Raw genomic sequence first — 20,101 nt, 5'->3', positions numbered from 1 at the left:
TACTGTTATTGACTAAGCATGCTTGCTAAAGGTACCAATGTAGAAATGACAGCAACTGGGCACACATCAACCATCCTTGCTTTATTAGTTCTGAAAGAGGCCTGGAGCATTGACAAGTAGGCTTGTCTTAATGTTACCCACTGTGGTTTTTTGCACCTGTCCTACTTTCTTTCTCCTGGCCTTTCCAGGTCATAGTCCAGGCAATGGCCTTCCTTAGATTTTGACTTTTATTCATCTTGGATTTTTTTTCTTTAGAAAGTCTTTTCTCAAGACCTGCCCTTTGCTAACTTATTTGATTAATAAATGTGAACACAGTATGTACAAAGGCACAAGAATGGTTTACTCATGTTCTGGGAAACTAGTCTGATAAGCCATTCACAAACCTCTTAAGAATATGTATATTTAATACCTTGAGTCTATTGATGGAGTTAATGATGAGACAGGCCAACTTAGCTGGAGATGCAGGTGCTCCTTTCAAGACTGAGGTAAAGATTTAAAATAGCTCATATTTTATAGAAAAAAATAGATTTAAGACTTTAAGAAACAAGTCTAGGGAACCCAAGTGATTGACGGAGATAAAACACAGGGCTTGGAAGGTTGATCTGCAGTGGTTGGTGAGACTTTCTAGGCCAGAAAGGCCTCCATTTTGGGGGCAGCTGGGACTCTCAACTGGCTTCTGAGAACAATATAAGATTTTAATGAATTAAGGTATTACACTTTACAGATAACATCATTTTCTTTTTAATAAGAAATGCTATCTTAACCAAAATGAACAGCTTGTATTTTTGGAATTAGGCCCTATACTTGGTTGGGTAAAATATTTTATACTATTTCTTTTTATGCTTCTTAAATTAGACCTTTAAACATTGTCTTCCATCTCCTATTACAGCTATATTGACTTCCTACTTTTAGAGCTTATAGGGGTTAAAGACTAAATGTTCTTAGATATTTGGGGTGTATCACTTTTACACAAAATCCTCATTTTCTTGTGCTGAATCTTGATTCCTCCTTTCCTTCAGCTAAAGAATATAACAGAACTAGAAAAGATACAGATTTATTTATTTATTTATTGGTGCTTATGTATTTCCCTTGGTAAACTTCTTCATGCCTTTATCCCTAACACATTTAAACTGGACATATTCAGGCATCGAGAGCAAGCCAAGATGATACTAGGTTTAGTAAGAAGACGGTTAGAGAGAACTCCAAATACTGGATGGGGGAACCTTGAAAAAGAAAGTAAAAAAGGAGGACTTAGAGAAATATAATTTTAAAGAGTCCTTTTTTAAATGAAATGGTGATTTAAGGAAAGATAAATCACAGTAATATTTACGAAGGGCCTACCATGTTTTAAGCACTTAGCTTTAAGGATATTATCTCATTTAATACCTAAGTACTTAAAGGTGTGGTGTTTTATTTTTTCATTTTTACTTTAAAAATTTGAAGTGGATAGAGCTAGACTAAGTAGCTCTCTCAAGATCACACAGCTGGTGATCAGCTTAATCAGGCTTTGAACTAGGGCTTTGAATCCAGAGCCTAGGCACCATAAGAAAGGAAAAGATAAAAAGAGAGGGAGAGCAGGAGGCAGAGCACAAAATGTGAGAATATCTTACCAGAAGGAAGAAAATGAACAGGAGTTGGAAGAAAGGGGTGAGGTAGAGGGAACTAGGATCCTAAAGAGAGGCAGCAAACAGTCCCTGGGGGATCGGGTCTAGTCTGCTCTTCAACTTTTTTCATCCACGACCCAGGTAGTAATGGAGGCTTCAACCAGCGCTTTCCACTCACCTGATGAAGAGAGGAGCAAGGGCTGGATGGGAGATAACTTTCCCCATCATAGGAATAATTCCAAGTTATACATTTACTTGTGGTTGAATGTGAAGAGAAGTTTAAGAAGGGAGAAGAATAATCCAGGGTTCTCAGATTATGCTTACTTTCTAGGCACAGTTCTGCCCCAACCAGCACCCAAAGATGTGGTCCTTGACTCATGTGGTTTGTTCTTCACTCAGTGGTTGCACTTGGTGTGCCGGAGCCTAGGAACCATTTTGTAAAGTGTTAAATAGCCTTCAGCACATTTCTACCAGGTTGGAGGGTCTATTCGTGGCTTGTTCATCCATTTTTGTGAAGACTTATTTCTCTTGGATTCTTGGACAATGACTTGTCCTAGATTTGTCTGCCAGTCATGTTGATACTGCTCAGGGAAGGACAATGGAGGAAATAGAGGAATCAAAGATACTGATCTTCTGCTAGCTGGCTCCCTCTAGGGAAGACTAAAAGAAGCTTTAGCCTTTTGAAGAATTGCTACAAGGTATGAACCTTGTACAGTGGTGACACAAAGATTGTCTTCTTACCCAGTAATATCTTCCAATTAGGGTGGGAGCTTAAAACTCCATTGGTAATTCTCCTGTTGGATTTATTTCTCATGGTTTTGTTGTTATGTGGGAAAAGGAAAGGTTCTGGGAGGAAGAAATACAGAAAAAGGAGGTTGGAACTGCCTAAAGAATGCCTGTTCATAACTTTCCAAGGACCAACATACCTCAATACTCCTACTTCTCCTTGGGATTCCAAGTTTAGCAAGAATGCCTTGTTTGGGTTGAACAAAAACTGTACTGCCTTTAATGGTGAGAAAAAATGGCCCTAGGCCATATTTAGAAAATTTGTTGACTGCAATTAAGCCTTCATGGGAGTCCCCAAGGTTTACTTACCTATAATTGAAAAAATGCAAATGAAGACAGTTAATCAGTGGACTGGCTGACAATGAAGTGCTACTACCTACCTAAATGAATTAAGAACCAAGACACAAATATGTCCACTTGAGAAGGTTACTTGAGAGCCAGTTGGCAAATTTCTCAGCAACACTATGGAGCACTTTTTCTTAGTCTGACTAACATTGCCATGCTTTTCTGCTAAGGCAGCCGTGGGCAAACTTCGGCCAGCGGGCCGGATCCGGCCCATTCAGCTGTTCTATCCGGCCCGCGGAGCCGAAAGACCGTACCCTTTTATGTAATGATGTTTACTTTGAATTTATATTAGTTCACACAAACACTCCATCCATGCTTTTGTTCCGGCCCTCCGGTCCAGTTTAAGAACCCATTGTGGCCCTCAAGTCAAAAAGTTTGCCCACCCCTGTGCTAAGGCCTTTGCCAACTTAATCTTGAGCCATTGTGTGCAGGCTTCCTAACGACTGGTCTTCAGTGTTGGTGGAGCACCAGCTGCCTCCCTGGCATCACTCAAGGTAGCCCTGTAGAAAAAATAACACGTATCCTGCCCTCCTTTCTGTCATGATTGACTCACTACTTACAGTTGTAAAACATTTGCTTTTCAAGGTCCCATAATCAAAGGGGAATACCCCCTGGGATTTATCCAACTCTATAGGAGTGATCCCACAGTATTTTCACTAGTAGTCATCAAGGATTGGTAAATGTTCTCATACAGATAGCTTTAATGCAGCTTTTTTTTTCTTTTTAACAATAATCACACTATACCTCTGATGGTCATTTTTCATTTCAGCCACCATACTTAATATATCCAGCTAATTTTTACCCCTAATTTTAACTCACACCCAAATGCTTTGCACTTCTCTTAATACTTATGTCTCCTGCTTGATGATCTCACTAATTAGCAATTATGGTGTCAGTGATAAGTGTAAAAAGAGTATATGCAGGGTTTAGATAAAAATATTTGTCAGTGATCTGTTAGAATAAAATCAAAATGTATTAAACAAGTTAATTTAAATACAGGAGTAGAGGTGCAATTGATAACCTATCAAGTTGTTTTTGACAACTCTTGTCCAAATGTGGCCTCTTGGAGGAGGGAGGTAGAGATGAGGGAGCATAGTGCCATGATTGATTAGTAATGTCTGATGTGGCCACCACATGGGTGAATGGCAAATTTCTGCCTTGTTACTGTCTTAACAGGAAGGAATCTATTTTTGCTAACTCACTGCATTGATGATGTTTGGTGAGGAAGAGTGAGTGGACTAAGGCACTGGAGTGAGGGCACACCACAAAGGAATTGTCTTTTTTTGCAAGTGTGTACACATCCGTAAAGTGGGAAAAGATGCAATTAGGTTGAGCCTTTTCCCATGTCTTTGTTTGCCTGAGTTATTTATTACCTTGCACTGGCTAGAGTTTTTAAAAAGGTGTTATTGATATAGACTCTGGGAAAAGCAGGCAGATATTTCAAATGTATCAGAGTTTCTAAGGAGATCAAATATCACTTCAAAGCCTCATGGATTTTTTGAACATGAAATGTTCTTGTTGGCAGATAATAGGCGCCAATGCTCTGGGTTTCTAACCTCCCATTCATTAACAGCAAAGTTGACTTGCTGCAAAGTCTTTTTTTTTTCCTTTCCTGCAAGCAATTTGTGACTCACTTTGAGTAGATAACTGTTTAAATATAAATAAATGACCATCTCTAGTGGAAAGATTCCAATTTTCTCCAGGTATTTGCTTCCAATTAATTGTCAATTCTCCCATCACAACTTCCTCCCTTCCAAACAGTACCTCAGGCCTGAATGTGTATAGCCTAGTTCCATTAAAATACTTCTGGTTCTTATGTTAAACACTAAGTTATTACTATTAAAAGATGTTGTTTGGTTAAAATGTAGTCTAACCTTATTTGCAGAACAATTTTAGCATTCTCAGAATTGGTAGTGCTATCCCCTCTGATTGAGAGAATTAAAATAAAATAGCCTAAGCCCAAATGGGGCTGGGTTCCCACTCCTGGGTACTGCTAAGCTTTTTGAGGTAATCAAGGCAAATTTTTCAGTTTTATTATATTTCAAAATCACCTTCAAATGGATTTGGTTTCTTTTATTCTATTTACCTTAGCCAGGAGTCTCGTGGCACTTGCATTATTTTGAATTCAAGGAAAGATTGCTTTGTACCTGGGATTTCCATGAACTGCCATTTGTGGTTTATTACTTTTTGGTAATAGATAATCAGCCTTTTGAAAATAGATTTCCAGGCTGTATTTCTAGCTCAACATGCATATTTCGAATGGATGAATGTAGAACTCAGTGAAATTTTAACTTTTCTTCTGTAATTATTATATGTGGCCCTCTCACATTAATATCCTAAGCCATTTACTATGTTATATGTTGTTAACCCAGTGCATTTTTCAGTACCTCTTTCACAGTTTTTGCACCTTTGACTATGCTATTTAATTTTAATGAGTATGTTTTAAAAACCAGCTGTTAAATCTAAACTGCATTTGTTTTATTGTGGCTGGCCCCAGGAAGTTCACCATTACTATCAAGAGTGATTGCTAATTATTTAAACTAGAAAGTAGCCTTGGCTGTCAAGGAATAGTTAATATATTTCTTGGTGATGTTATAGCTTCAATTATGAAAAGAATATTGAATTTGATGTTGAAATTATAATGCTGAGAGAATTTTTAGTACACTTAGTGGACTTTTTGACCTGATTAAAAATATGGATTTAATATTTCATTCAGCATTATATCTCTCTGTATAAATGCTACATAATATGAAGGGAAGAAGAAATTAGAATTGACATGAATTATATGCCTATAGTATACAGGACACTGTTCATGAAGTTGTGAGGGAGACCAAAATAAGCAAATATGTGGTTTATTATACCTAGCTTCCTGAGTTTCACTTCCATAATTTTAAGTGTCCCTTTAATAACTACATGTAACACAGACACCTGAAATCCAATCAGTCCAAAGTTAAACTTAGCATTGTACCACCTCATCTTTTCTCTTATTTCTATCATCTGGGTTAAGAGCCTCAATACAAATCCAGTTGTATAAGCTAGAAATTTGAGAACTGTCCTTCATTGCCCAACCATTCAGTCACCAACAACCTTCTATTTCATTCATTAAAGCAAGTCTAGATATCCTGACCACCATGAAGCTTTATTTTCCTACCCTGTCCCTACCTGACTTCAGCTAGATTCGCCATTCTCTCTGTTCCTTTAGCACTTGACATCCTACTAAAGCACTTATCACAGAGCCTGTGCACCCAACACTCGAAGCCCCGTGTTGGGCAGAAACTAGATACACACTAGATGTCTGAAGAAATACTTGGATGAATAATAAGTAGGTAGAAAGATGGAGTGACAGGCTTCAGGGTAAAGAGTAAATGAGAATTCAACGTTTCAAGAAATGTAGTTGCACTTTCATTTAAAAGATCGTGGTTGAGTCATGCAGGCACAGTTGTTTCTATGGAAACGGAACACCTCTTGCAGTGTAAACCTCTTCTTAATGAAATAGCACAGAACTTAAGACCTGGGTTTTAGAACTCTTCAGATGATCATGTACATTTTGAGTTAAGCCCTTTTCATCTTTTGACATAAGGACTTGGGCAGCACAAATATCAATTAATGGCAGAATCACAATTCGTTAAAGTTCTCCCTCTAGTATTTTCTTTCTATTCAAAATACAAAACGAGAATGGTATATGGAAACATGCATTAGAAGTTGAGTGGGGTTAAGGAGATAAGAATGTAGCAGAGGCAGAAAAAGCCCATTGAAACGGCTGTAAAACAGCTCTCCCTGCCTCATTTGCTTTTCATGGACTGCAAGAGAACAAGATGTGAAGAAACATCTGTTGCCTTTTTAAAATAGCACTTTGATATTTTAAAAGAATAGTGACAGAATTAGGGGAAGCCTGATTTCTGTGGTTAGGGATAGCAGACACCTACAAATTGGAATAGAGAGAATTAGTCCAGCACAGCCTACTTGATTTGGGGGCTGTGGATTATTCTGTCATTCATGGCTCTGGGAAGCAGCATCCATGAGCTCATGGGCTCTGGAATTAGGCTGCCTGGATTTAAATCTTGGCTTCTTCACCTCTTATTTGTAATGTGATGCCGGACAAGCTGTATGGCTCCCTAAATCCTAGTGGAGCATAAGAGTGTTTCCTGTGTCAGGAGTGGTTGTGAGCTTGAATAAGAAAAAGGATTCTCAGGGAGCTGGTCCAGAGACTGGCTTATGGTTGCATTTGCTAAATGTAGGCTCTTATTTTTAAGAGTGGATGAAAATTAGAAGTGTCTCTTAGACTAGATATAGGAACTAAGTGGAACGTCTTGTAGGAATAGAAAGGCCCTTAAGCAGGGAAAATGTGTCTCTTTTTGCAGAAAAGTCCAGTGTCTATGTGGGCCAGCATGAGGAATAGCTGTTATTGGCCCACTTTTGAGGCTATTTGAAAGCTAGCACAACCAGCCCAGGTAAAGGCATAGAACACCAATGAGGGTACAGCCAGTCCTTACAGCTAGCTGTTTAGTGAACGTGCTTCAGAGAAGCTAAGCAAGTGAGAGAGAAACCTGCAGGTCTCGGATTCCAGGCACTGCCACCAAGAGGGAGAATTCAAGGCAGGGAGACATCCTAACGCTAGGAAAGACAGGGAAGGGCTGAGTAGGAGCACAATCGGGGCCAGGGGATCCCTTTATAAAAAATTCAGGCTCTGAGGATGAGACTAAAAATCACAGACCAGGTGAGATGGAGGCTCTCACCAGATGTAGTCTGATGTTTACAAGCTGTTCACAGGTTTAAAGGAGAGTCTGTCACTCAGGTAATAATTGAGACAGGTCCATTTGAATGACAGGTAGTCACTGAAAAAACAAGACCCTGGAGGTTAAGGATGTTTCAGGGAAGTCGTGTAGTGGTACAGTTGGTGGGCTTTGGAGAGAGAGATAGTACTGTCCTAATCTCTGTTTTGCCAGTTACCTCGCTAAGCTAACTTGTAAAATGAGGGTAATGAAAGTTCCTACTTCAAGGTTTTTTGAAACTTAAATCATGCAATTTAATTAAAAGGACTAAGGCAAAGCCAAGCACCTAATTGCTCAATTAATGTTGGTTATTATTATTAAAACTTTGTACAGAATCATTTGCATGTCTTGTTTGAAAATGCCATGGTTATGGTATAAATCACAAAATAGAATGCAATTATGTTAAATAAGTTTTCCAAAACCTTGTATTAAAAAAATCTCCTGACCATGTAGCTTTACTCTTTTTCATGAAGGAAGTGAACTTTTTAGTAAAATGTGCCACTTGGAAACCAGGTCTCAGTGCTTTTTTGGACAAGCATTAGGGAGACTTATTTTTAAATAAATTCTTATTGTACTGATAACTATTCATTCAAGTGGGTATAGGGCATATGGAAAATTTATCCTTTGTTTTAATAAAAAGTAAAAATTTTAATTTTAAGTGGGCCTTATTGTCTAGGGGTATATTTGTTCAAGGTTAGCTAGCATGGCCTTCCCCTCCTTGCTTTGCCTGGCCACAAAGCGGTACCTGCCCTACCAGGTGGCTTGAATGAAGTAATTGGCTTTATATTTCAGAGCTGTCTCACTCTCGACCAATGTATTAGGTTTATTCACAGGATTCCTGCTTCAGGCTGGGTGAGCAAAGGGGTTCTGAAGAAGAGACAGGCTATCATATTTTTGCTGCAGAATTAGACACCATCTATCTGAAAACTGAATCTGTGGTAAAAATCTCCAAATTACTCTTCTCTTTGGATCCCCTTAATTTTCCCAAGATTTGCTTTTTGGGAACCATTTAATAATACAATAGACATGTCCTCTTCTACCTCTACTAATTTTATTGCTCTGAAGCAAATCAATAGAACTGCCCCTACTATTATATCATTTCACCCTTATCTTTACCCACAGCACACAATAGAATTAACTAACTTTATGAATGATTATTACTTATTTTTGAAATCTGACTGACTTATAGGAAACCGTCAATTGGCCAAGGGGTATATTATATAGCTTAAGGAAGCATGACTTACTATCATATCTCTTTCCTTAGTTAGTTATACTTCTACCCGGGAGTATTAAAAAAAAGATGAAAAAATGAAATTCAGTCTGATACCTGGCTATGATGTTACCAAATACACACATGGTGAAAGTCCTGAACTCATTAGATGAAATAAGACTGCCTAGTCTATGGGTTTCATTAATTCAGTGGTTCTCAACTTTTTTTCATGCATCAGAATCCCCAGGATTGAAAGTTTTTAAAATCAGAGATTTTTGTATGGGCCTGAGGAATTGCATTTCTAACAGGTTCCCAGGTGATGCTGATCCGGCTGGTTCTGAGACTGTTCTTTGAGAACCACTGCACTAACCCATGCTTAGCCTCTCTTCTTTTCACATGAATAATCTAGAATTTTCTTTTCCCTAGCTAGCTGTAAGAATTTAGGCTGTATGAACTAAAACAGTCTGGGTTAAGCAGTTATTTTGGTATGTGTGCACCTTGTACAGTATAACAGAAGTGGTAAAGGAAGTAGTTACGCTACCCATTTGGTTGATTTAATTCACAAAGCAAGTCAATTGTAATATTTGCTGAATCATGGCTCTAATCCACAAATCACTTTACTTCTCTACATTATTCTGAGGTCAAGGTCAATGTAATATCAACGTTTAATCTTTTTTTTTTCCCTCAGTGGTGAAACCTCACTTCTATGGTATTTCAAAGAATTTACACATAGAAAACATCATTAACTCCCAATTATCTGACTCTGTTTGGGGTTTTTTTGGGTGTTGGAAGAATTGAGTTCATTTGTCTTAAAATACTTAACTCAGCATAATTTTATTTAACCTTAATTATGGATAGGGGACAGCATGTTCCTGATTACAACTAGGGACACACTTTGGTCTCAAGAAATGACAAGAAGCTAAAGTGAGCGCAGGTTGCATCACACAGGGAAGTCATAGCATTTGGGGTCCCTGAGTTTGAACCCTTTGCTAATCATCTTGTACCCAGAAGGTTGAAGGCCTGGCTTTCAATTCTCTAATGCAGCTACAGTCCATTAATTACAGGTCGTACAACAGCCGGGAACCACATTACTTAGGAACATCCTTGGATCCCTCATCTAACTGTGATGGATACATTTCCTTAGTTGATATTACAAGAAGTTGGATGCGCGATCAAACTATGCTCAAGCGACCCTGAGGCTAGAGTTCTATTTTCTGTCCAGCTGTTATTTCTTTCCCTTCACTGGGTTACATGTAAGATTTTGGCTGAAAGGGACTCTGGGAAATGTAGTTTTGATATTTTCCAGCATCTATGGTTCAGGAAATAAAGGAAAAAGAAGGCTGAAACATAATGAATGGGACTCTAGCCCAGAGGTCGGCAAACTCATTAGTCAACAGAGCCAAATATCAGCAGTACAATGATTGAAATTTCTTTTGAGAGCCAAATTTTTTAAACTTAAACTATATAGGTAGGTACATTGTTATTAACTTAATTAGGGTACTCCTTCAATCGCACTGTATGTGCGCGCCCGCACGTGGTATTTTGTGGTAGAGCCACACTCAAGGGGCCAAAGAGTCGCATGTGGCTCGCGAGCCGTGGTTTGCCAACCACTGGTCTAGCCTACAGTACCACACTCTCTAACTAAAAGCAGAAGATAGATAGCCTTTAAAAAAGTCCCTGGCCTGAGGGTCTGGGGATGAGCTTCTATACCTACTCTGCTCTGAGCTGTCATAGTGTTTTTGAAACTATCCTGCACAGCAGCGTGGCAGTATGGTACAGTAATACAGTCTGTGAGGACTTCATCACTTATGCTGCATAAAACCATGGAGGTTACTAGACCTTTGCATGTGCTAGTCCTCTTTTTACAAAATAGCAATGACAATAATAGCCACTTCCTAGATGGTTGTGAGAGTTAAATGGGGAACTACAATGGTGTTTGGCACACAGTGCTAAATCAATATTTCATTAACACCAGGACCCGGGGTCTCCCTGACCTACAACAGCCTGGCACAATTATTGATATTCTTATAAGAGGTATATTCAAGACCTGGGAATAGGTAAATGGGTACTCAAGCTTAATAAACACTTAAGCAAAAGCCAGAACACCCACGGGTGTTCCTCTGCTTAGCCGCCTGCATCCCTACCAATCCTAAACTGAAGATGGAGAAATAATCTGTAAATAGATGTATACTTCTGCTGGGGGAGGCATACAATTACAATGTAACCCCAATACCTTTAATTCTTCAGTGTCTGCCAAATGCTTTTCAAACATTTGAGTGAATGTGTCTATTACCACCAAGCAGCCTAATGTAGTAATATGAGATACTCTACTTTGAAAAACTTTCGTTAACGTTGGAATTCTTATGTGCTCAAAAGAGAGAGAGTTTTCTTTAGAGGTATCTGGACATTAATAAATTATGCATCATAGAGTAACCTTTCTTTTTTCTTTTTACCTTGGGAGAAGATAGATGGCTTTTATGTCCTATTCACCTTACCATGTAGTCATTTGATCCTTTGGGGCAGTGCTGTATATGCACAAGCAAAGCTTTGTTTTAACTGTGAACTTGCACCACCGTCTTGTGAATGTTGTGCCTTGACTAACCCAGGTGTATCTCACTCTAGCTGGACAGCGCTACATCGCTCATCCAGGCAGCGAAAAACCTGATGAATGCTGTTGTCCTCACGGTAAAAGCCTCCTATGTGGCCTCAACCAAATACCAGAAGGTCTATGGGACAGCAGCTGTCAACTCCCCTGTTGTGTCTTGGAAGATGAAGGCTCCGGAGAAGAAGCCCCTTGTGAAGAGAGAAAAGCCTGAAGAATTCCAGACGCGAGTAAGGCGAGGGTCTCAGAAGAAACACATTTCGCCGGTACAGGCCTTAAGTGAATTCAAAGCAATGGATTCCTTCTAGAACGATAGGCTTTACCAAGAAAGCCTTTCCTTTCTTTTTTTTCCTTTCCTTTCCTTTTTCAATCCATTTTTTTTTTATGCATACCTGCCGACTCGTGTGCCTCCGACATGGGGAAATTATGGGAGCGGAGTCTGTTTGCATGCAGACTGAGATGGGATCAATACCACTGACCCATCTGTAAGCCTGGAGAGGGGACAGGGAAGCCTTGTCCTGAGGTGGCACAGAGCTGTTCTTTGCAACATTCTCATAAAACTTGGTGAAGAGTTTGTATCGCAATGTTTACGGGAGTGGGAGGGAGGGGGAAAATAAACTTAACGCTACAAGAGCAAACTCTAATGCATGCAGGAATCATTAGGTTGGCAGGTATATTAAGTGAAAAATCTGGAAGTGTTAATGGTAGAACATAAAGTTTGTATTGCTTCCATTTCAATGCAAAAATGTCCTAGCCAGTGTGCTTAAGTGTGTGGCCCACAAATGGAACAACTGAACTCTGAAGTCCTATCCATGATATGTGGATTTTTTTTTAACGAAGGGGAAACTAACTCCTCCAACCTAAAAATGCTTCTTTTAATCTGTATTTTGTTCTTTCTCTTCTAGTAGTGCCATTACTAGTGCTCATGCTATCGATTTTTCCCCGTCACTGAAAACAATAAACATCTATTTGAGACAATTATAATTCTTCTGTGGGCACTGGAAGCACAATAGAGTGTTCAATCTTGCTTTTACTTTTTTTAAAAAAATAATTGAACGATGATTTTGCTAGAAATAGGAGGCCCAGTCGTGGGATGTTAGAGGAATGGAAACTGACAACGTGTAAAGGTTTAGAGGCAAATACATAGGTGTAGCTTGGAGTGCTGGTATGGACTATGGCATTGTACCCACTAACTCAAAATAAACGCATTTAATCTTGACAATTGAAGAATGTTTTCTTTAAGTGCATATTTAATAAAAGATCAGAACATCTTGAAAAGTGATTAAAATGTTTGTTTGTTTTTAGAAATTGGGGTTAAAATAGGTGATATATATATATAAAAAATCTCTGAGTCAACCTGAGAGTCCAGGAATTGATTCATTTTATATTTTCCATTTGTTTTTATTTACTTTCAGGCTGAATCTAAAATGAGAAAGTCATGTGTTAGATTTTTGTGGGCCATGTTCAGCCCTGGGCTAAATTGAAGAAACTTAATGGGTTCCCAAAGAGAACCTGAATCCAATATCTGCCCATTAATTTCAAAATATCTTATTCATTTCAAACAATTTTTAATCTAAATTGTGAACATAGGGCCTCTGTCTCATTACTAAGAAGGAGTGAGTAGTAATCTTTCAGCTATGGCCAGAGGGTGAGAAAGGCACCCCAAATATTCATCTGAATGCCCCCAAATCCTTCCATTTAAATGATGCCTATAGGTTAGCAAGTTACAATAGGTCTCCAGAAGATTCCTGGTAAAATATGTATATGTTTCTTAGCAATGTGACAACACACTGGGACCAATTTTGCATTAACTTCAGTGCAAGGTCTCACAGAGAAGAGACTGAGGACTTATGGAAGGAGAGAAGAATAGTCCAAAATCTTATTTAGACATGGTTCTGCTCAAACCACTACCAACCACCACTGAGTGGTGAAATTCCACTCAGGTTGAGAACAGTCAGGTGGAGAAGCCACAATAAAAGCTAGAAGCTGATTTTTAAGACTAATCATTAGCTCACTATTTGCACAATGATGTCCCCTTAAAGTGTGCAGACCTAATACAGGCCATATATGACAATTACACAGCTAACATCATACTCAATGGTGAAAAGCTGTTCCTTTAAGATCAGGAACAAGACAAGGATACCCAATTTTGATACTTTCACTCAACATAGTATTGGAAGCCCCAATAAGAGAAATTAGGCAAGAAAAAGAAAAAGCAACCAAATCAAAAGGGGGAACAAAAACTTTCATTATTTGCAGATGACATGACATATACAATAAGCTCTAAACATGCTACCAAAAGAACAACAACAACCAAAACAACCATTAGAAATAATACAAGTAATGGTGCAGTATATAACCAATATGTAAAAATCATCTGTGTTTCCTTTCTCTACACTAATAATGAACTATAAGAAAAATAAAACAATCTTAACTGCAATGTCATAAAAAAAGAAGAGAATACCTAGAAATAAATTTAAGGACATGAAATGAGATTGTAAATAAATGGAAAGACACTACATGCTCGTGGATTGGAAGAATTAATATTGTTCAATTTTCCTTGCTCCCCAAAGCAATCTACATATCTATCCTATCTAATAAAAGAGTAATATGCAAATTAACCATCACTCTGCTATACCCACAAGCCACGCCCACCAGCCAATCAGGAGCAAATATGCAAATAAACCTAACCAAGATGGCTATGGCCACAGAGAGCAAGAGGGAGGCTTGGGTTTCCCCGGCAATGGAGGAAGCCAAGCTTTCCACCTGCCCTTGCTGGCCTAGGCCTCCACTCAAGGTTACAAAGTTTCAATGATAAAAGATACATAAATCCAAATAGAAATGGCTGCTGCCACGGGGCAAGCAGAAGGCTTGGCTCCACTCCAGGCTACAAAGTTTCAATTGTAGAAGATAAACTCCAGATACCAGGGCATCTGCTTGGGTCACCAGGGGGTGTGGCTGGCCTGCAAACCACCACAGGCCCCTCGCCCAGGCCGCCCCATGCCCCAAGGGAACCCCCACCCTGATCCGGGACACCCTTCAGGGCAAACCAGCTGGCTCCCACCTGTGCACCAGGCCTCTATCCTATCTAATAAAAGAGTAATATGTAGATTGACCATCACTCCAACACACAAGATGGCTGCCCCCATGTGGTCAAAGATCCTGCCCCCATGTGGACATAAGATGGCCGACACAAGATGGCCAGCAGGGGAGGGCAGTTGTAGGTGATCAGGCCAGCAGGGGAGGGCAGTTGGGAGGGACCAGGCCTGCAAGGGAGGGCAGTTGTGGGCGATCAGGCCAGCAGGGGAGGGCAGTTGGGAGGGACCAGGCCTGCAAGGGAGGGCAGTTGGGGGCGATCAAGCCTGCAGGGGAGGGCAGTTAGGGGTGACCAAGCTGGCAGAGGAGAGAAGTTGGGGGCGACCAGGCCTGCAGGGAAAGGCAGTTGGGAGGGACCCAGGCCTGCACGGGAGATCAGTTGGGGGGAACCAGGCCTGCAGGGGAGGGCAGTTAGGGGTGACCAGGCCTGCAGGGGAGAGCAGTTGGGGGGACAAGGCCTGCAGGGGAGGGCAGTTAGGAGTGACCAGGCCTGCAGGGGAGGGCAGTTAGGGGAAAACAGGCTGGCAGGGGAGCAGTTAGGCATCAATCAGGCTGGCAGGGGAGTGGTTAGGGGGTGATCAGGCTGGCAGGCAGAAGTGGTTAGGGCAATCAGAAAGGCAGGCAGGTGAGCAGTTGGGAGTCAGCAGTCCTGGAATGAACGACTGCCCGTTTAGGCCCAATCCCACCGAGATCAGGCTTAAACAGGCAGTCAGACATCCCTCAAGGGGTCCAAGATTGGAGAGGGTGCAGGCTGGGCTGAGGGACACACCCCACCGTACACGAATTTCGTGCCCCGGGCCTCTAGTACATATATAAGAGCCTAATATGCAAATTGTCCTAAGGAGTTTGACTGGGAGTTTAATCGCTTGCTATGACATGCACTGACCACCAGGGGGTGGTGTGGAAGGAAGGGAGGCCCTGGCCAGCAGCTGGAAGAAAGGGCCTGACCAGCAACCGGAAGGCCCAGGGACCCTACCCATCCTACCCATGCATGAATTTTATGTACCAGGACTCTAGTTTATTTATTTATTTATTTTATTTTATTTTTTTCACTATAAAATTTTCCAATGTAATTTTTCATAGAAATAGAACATACAATCCTAAAAATTTGCATGAAATCACAAAGAACCTCATGTAGCCAAGTCAATCTTGAGAAAAAACACGCCTTGATTTTAAACAACTACATAACAAAGCTATAGTAATCAAAATGGTATGGTACTGGCTTAAAAGCAGACACACAGATTAATGGTCCAGAAGTAAACCTATGCTTTTATGATCAATTTATGACAAATGAGCCAAGAATATATAATGAGTAAATGACAGCCTTTTCAATAAATAGAGGGTGGAAAACTGGGTAGGCAGTTGCAAAAGAATGAAACTGAACTATCTTACACTGTACACAAAAATTAATTCAAAGTGGACTGAAGACTTGTATGTAAGACTTGAAACTAAAAGATTCCTAAAATGAAAACTAGTAAGCTCCTTACTGTTGGTTGGTCTTGGTGATGACTTTTTAAATCTGAAACCAAAAGCAAGGGCAACAAAACCAAAAATAAACAAATGGGACTACATTAAACTAAAATACTTCTGCATAGCAAATGAAAACAACAAAAATGAAAGAGCAACCTACAGAATGGGAGAAAACATTTGCAACCTTATGTTGAGGTACATTCCCTCCACTTTGTTGAGAGCTTTTATCAAAAATGGATGTTGTACATTAGGCCAGAAAATAATGGAAGGAAATTTACAAAGTGATGCAAACCAAGGGACTGAATCCAAGAATACTCTATCCTGCAAGGTTATCATTCAAAATTGAAGGGGAAATAAGGAGCTTCACAGACAAAAATGCTAAGGGAGTTTATCACTACTAAGCCAGCAATGCAAGAAATGCTAAAGGGACTGGTGTAAAAAGAATAAAAAGATAAGAAGGAACACAGACACAAAAAATAAAAATGGCTACAAATAAGTTCCTTTCAATAGTAACTTTAAACGTAAACGGACTAAATGTTCCAATCAAAAGACATCAAGTGGCTGAATGGATAAAAAAAAACACGACACATATATATGCTGTCTACAGACCCACCTCAGAAAAAGGGACTCATACAGACTGAAAGTGAAGGGATGGAAAAACATCTTTCAGGCAAATGGAAATTGAAAAAAAAAGCTGGGGTAGCAGTACTTATTTCTGACAAAATAGACCTCAAAGTAAAGGCCATAACAAGAGAGAAGGAAGGCCACTTCATAATAATAAAGGGATCGATACAAGAGGATATAACCCTGATAAACATATATGCACCCAATGCAGGAGCACCCAAATACATAAAAAAAACTCCTGGAAGATATCAAGGGAGAGATCAACAACAATACAATCATAGTAGGGGACTTTAATGCACCACTGACATAACTGGATAAATCCTCTAGACAAAACATCAGCAAAGAAACAGCAATTCTAAATGACTCACTAGATCAGATTGATCTAATTGACATCTTCAGAGCATTTCACCCCAAAGCCACGGAATATACGTTCTTCTCAAGTGCACATGGGAGATTTTCAAAAATAGACCACATATTGGGTCACAAAAAAAGTCTCCCCAAATTCAAAAAGATTGAAATCATATCAAGCATTTTCTCAGACCACAATGGCATAATATTAGAAATAAACTACAATAAAAGCATTCCAAAAAATTCAAACACTTGCAAGCTGAATAGCATGCTATTAAACAATGATTGGGTTATCAATGAGATCAAATGAGAAATTAAAAACATTCTGGAGACTAATGACAATAAAAACACAACAATGCAAATACTATGGGACACAATGAAAGCAGTCCTGAGAGGGAAGTTTATAGCTCTACAGGCCTACCTCAAAAAATAAAAAAATAAAAAATGGTAATAAATCATCTAACTCAACAACTCAAAGAAATAAAAAGAGAACAACAAAAAAAGCCCACAGTGAGCAGAAGAAAGGAAATATTAAAGATCAGAGCAGAAATGAATGACATAGAGATCAAAAGATCAACAAAACCAAGAGCTGGTTCTTTGAAAGGATAAACAAGATTGATGAACCTCTAGCCAGGCTCACCAAGAAGCAAAGAGAGAGGACCCAAATAAACAAAATCAGAAATGAAAGTGGAGAAATAACAACAGACCCCACAGAAATACAAAGGATTATTTAAAAAAAAAAAAAAAAAAAAAAAAAAAAAAAAAAAAAAAAAAAAAAACAACAACAACAAAAACTATGAACAGCTCTATTCTAACAAACTAGACAACCTGGCGGAAATGGACACATTCCTAGAAAAATACAACCTTCCAAAACTTACTCAGGAAGATACTAAAAATCTCAATAGGCTGATAACTATGGAAGAAATTGAAGCAGTCATCAAAAAGTTTCCAGCAAACAAAAGCCTGGGGCTTCAAGGAAGGACTAAAACCTATCCTCCTCAGACTATTCCAGAAAATTCAAGGGGAAGGAACACTTCCAAGCTCCTTCTATGAAGCCAGCAACACCCTAATACCAAAACCAGATAAAGATAACACAATGAAAGAGAATTACAGACCAATATCCCTCATAAACATAGATACCAAAATCCTCAACAAAATTCCAGCAAATCGGATCCAGCAGTACATCAGAAAGATCATACACCAGGACCAAGTAGGATTTATCCTGTGGATGCAAGGATGGTACAATATTCACAAATCAATAAATGTGATACATCACATAAACAAATTGAGATATAAAAATCACATAGTCATATCAATTGATGCAGAAAAAACATTTGAAAAAATCCAACACCCTTTCTTGATAAAAACTGTCAACAAAGTGGGAATAGAAGGATCATTCCTCAACATAATAAAAGCCATATATGACAAACCCACAGCCAACATCATACTCAATGGGCAAAAACTAAAACCATTTTCCCTAAGAACAGGAACAAGACAGGGATGCCCACTCTCACCACTCCTGTTTAACACAGTGCTGGAAGTACTAGCCATTGCAATCAGACAAGAAGAAGAAAAGGCATCCAAATTGGAAAAGAAGAAGTAAAACTGTCCTTATTTGCAGGTGACATGATACTGTACATAGAAAACCCTAAAGACTCCATCAAAAAAATATTAGACTTAATAAATGAATTAGGCAATGTAGCAGGATACAAAATTAATGCCAAGAAAACTATGGCATTCCTATACACAAATAGTGAACTTACAGAAAGAGAGACTAAAAAACAATCCCATTTACCATTGCACCAAAAAAATTAAGATACCTAGGAATAAACTTAACTAAGGAGGTAAAAGACTTATACAAGTAAAACTACATGACACTGAAAAAAGAGATAGAGGAAGACATAAACAGATGGAAGAACATACCATGTTCATGGATTGGTAGAATCAACATCATCAAAATGTCCATACTACCCAAAGCAATCTATAAATTCAATGCACTTCCCATTAAAATACCAACGGCATATTTCCCAGACCTAGAAAGAACTTTCCAAATATTCATCTGGAATAAAAAAAGACCCTGAATAGCTACAGCAATCTTGAGAAAGAAGAACAAATAGGTGGGATCTCAATACTAGATATCAAGCTGTATTACAAAGCCAGTGCTCTCAAAACTGCCTGGTATTGGCTCAAGAACAGACATATAGATCAATGGAATAGAATAGAGAACCCAGAAATCGACCCAAATCATTATGCTCAATTAATATTTGACAAAGGAGGCATGAACATACAATGGAGTCAAGACAGTCTCTTTAATAAATGGTGTTGGGAAAATTGGACAGATACATGCAAAAAATGAAACTAGACCCCCAACTTACACCACACACAAAAATAAACTCAAAATGGATCAAGGACTTAAACATACGACAAGAAACCATAAAAATACTAGAGGAATCCACAGGCAGAAAAATCTCTGACATATGCCAAAGCAATTTCTTCACTGATACTGCCCCTACGGCAATGGAAACTAAAGAGAAAATAAACAAATGGGACTACATCAAAATAAAAAGCTTTTGCACAGCAAAGGAGACCATCAATAAAACAACATAAAGCCCACTGCATGGGAGAACATATTTGCCAATGATATCAACCATAAGAGTTTAATCTCCAACATTTACAGGGAACTCATGCAGCTTAACAAAAAGAAGATAAACAACCCAATCAAAATCTAAATAGACACTTTTCGAAAGAAGACAGAAGGAAGGCCAAGAGACATATGAAAACCTGCTCAAAGTCACTAATCTTCAGAGAGATGCAAATCAAAACTACAATGCGGTTCCATCTCACACCTGTCAGAATGGCTATTATCAACAAGTCAACAAATGACAAGTGTTGGTGAGGATGCAGAGAAAAAGGAACCCTCGTGCACTGCTGGTGGGAATGCAGACTGGTGCAGCCACTGTGGAGAACGGTATGCAGTTTCCTCAAAAAACTAAAAATGGAACTCCCATTTGACCCAGTGATTTCACTTCTAGGAATATATCCCAAGAAACTAGAAATAGGAATAATAAAGGATATATGCACCCCTTTGTTCATAGCAGCACAATTCACCATAGCTAAGATTTGGAAACAGCCTAAATGCCCATCAGCAGATGAGTGGATTAAAAAACTGTGGTACATCTACACAATGGAATCCTATGCTGCGGTAAAAAAGAAGGAGTTCTTACCATTTGGAACAACATGGATG

General features: G+C 39.1%; 1 protein-coding gene across 4 annotated transcripts in view; it reads left to right on the top strand.

The window, feature by feature from the left end:
- Positions 1–12,593, top strand: part of CTNNA2 (catenin alpha 2) — a 1,121,468-nt gene extending 1,108,875 nt beyond the window's left edge. The window contains exons 19-20 of one of the 4 annotated variants that reach the window (XM_080682953.1): positions 8,329–8,445; positions 11,340–12,533. In XM_080682953.1, coding sequence (XP_080539079.1) covers positions 8,329–8,445; positions 11,340–11,627 — 405 coding nt within the window. In that variant the 3' untranslated portion in view covers positions 11,628–12,533. Of the gene's footprint in view, positions 1–8,328; positions 8,446–11,339 lie in introns of all 4 variants that reach the window. The other 3 variants (XM_080682951.1, XM_080682952.1, XM_080682954.1) reach the window with 3 other exon arrangements.
- Positions 12,594–20,101: the final 7,508 nt, after the last annotated feature.

This window comes from Plecotus auritus (genome assembly GCF_963455305.1).
Source record: "Plecotus auritus genome assembly, chromosome: 8".
Classification (NCBI taxonomy): Eukaryota; Metazoa; Chordata; class Mammalia; order Chiroptera; family Vespertilionidae; genus Plecotus; species Plecotus auritus.
The sequence above is the reverse complement of the archived record's forward strand: the minus strand, read 5'-3'. Positions and strand labels throughout refer to the sequence as shown.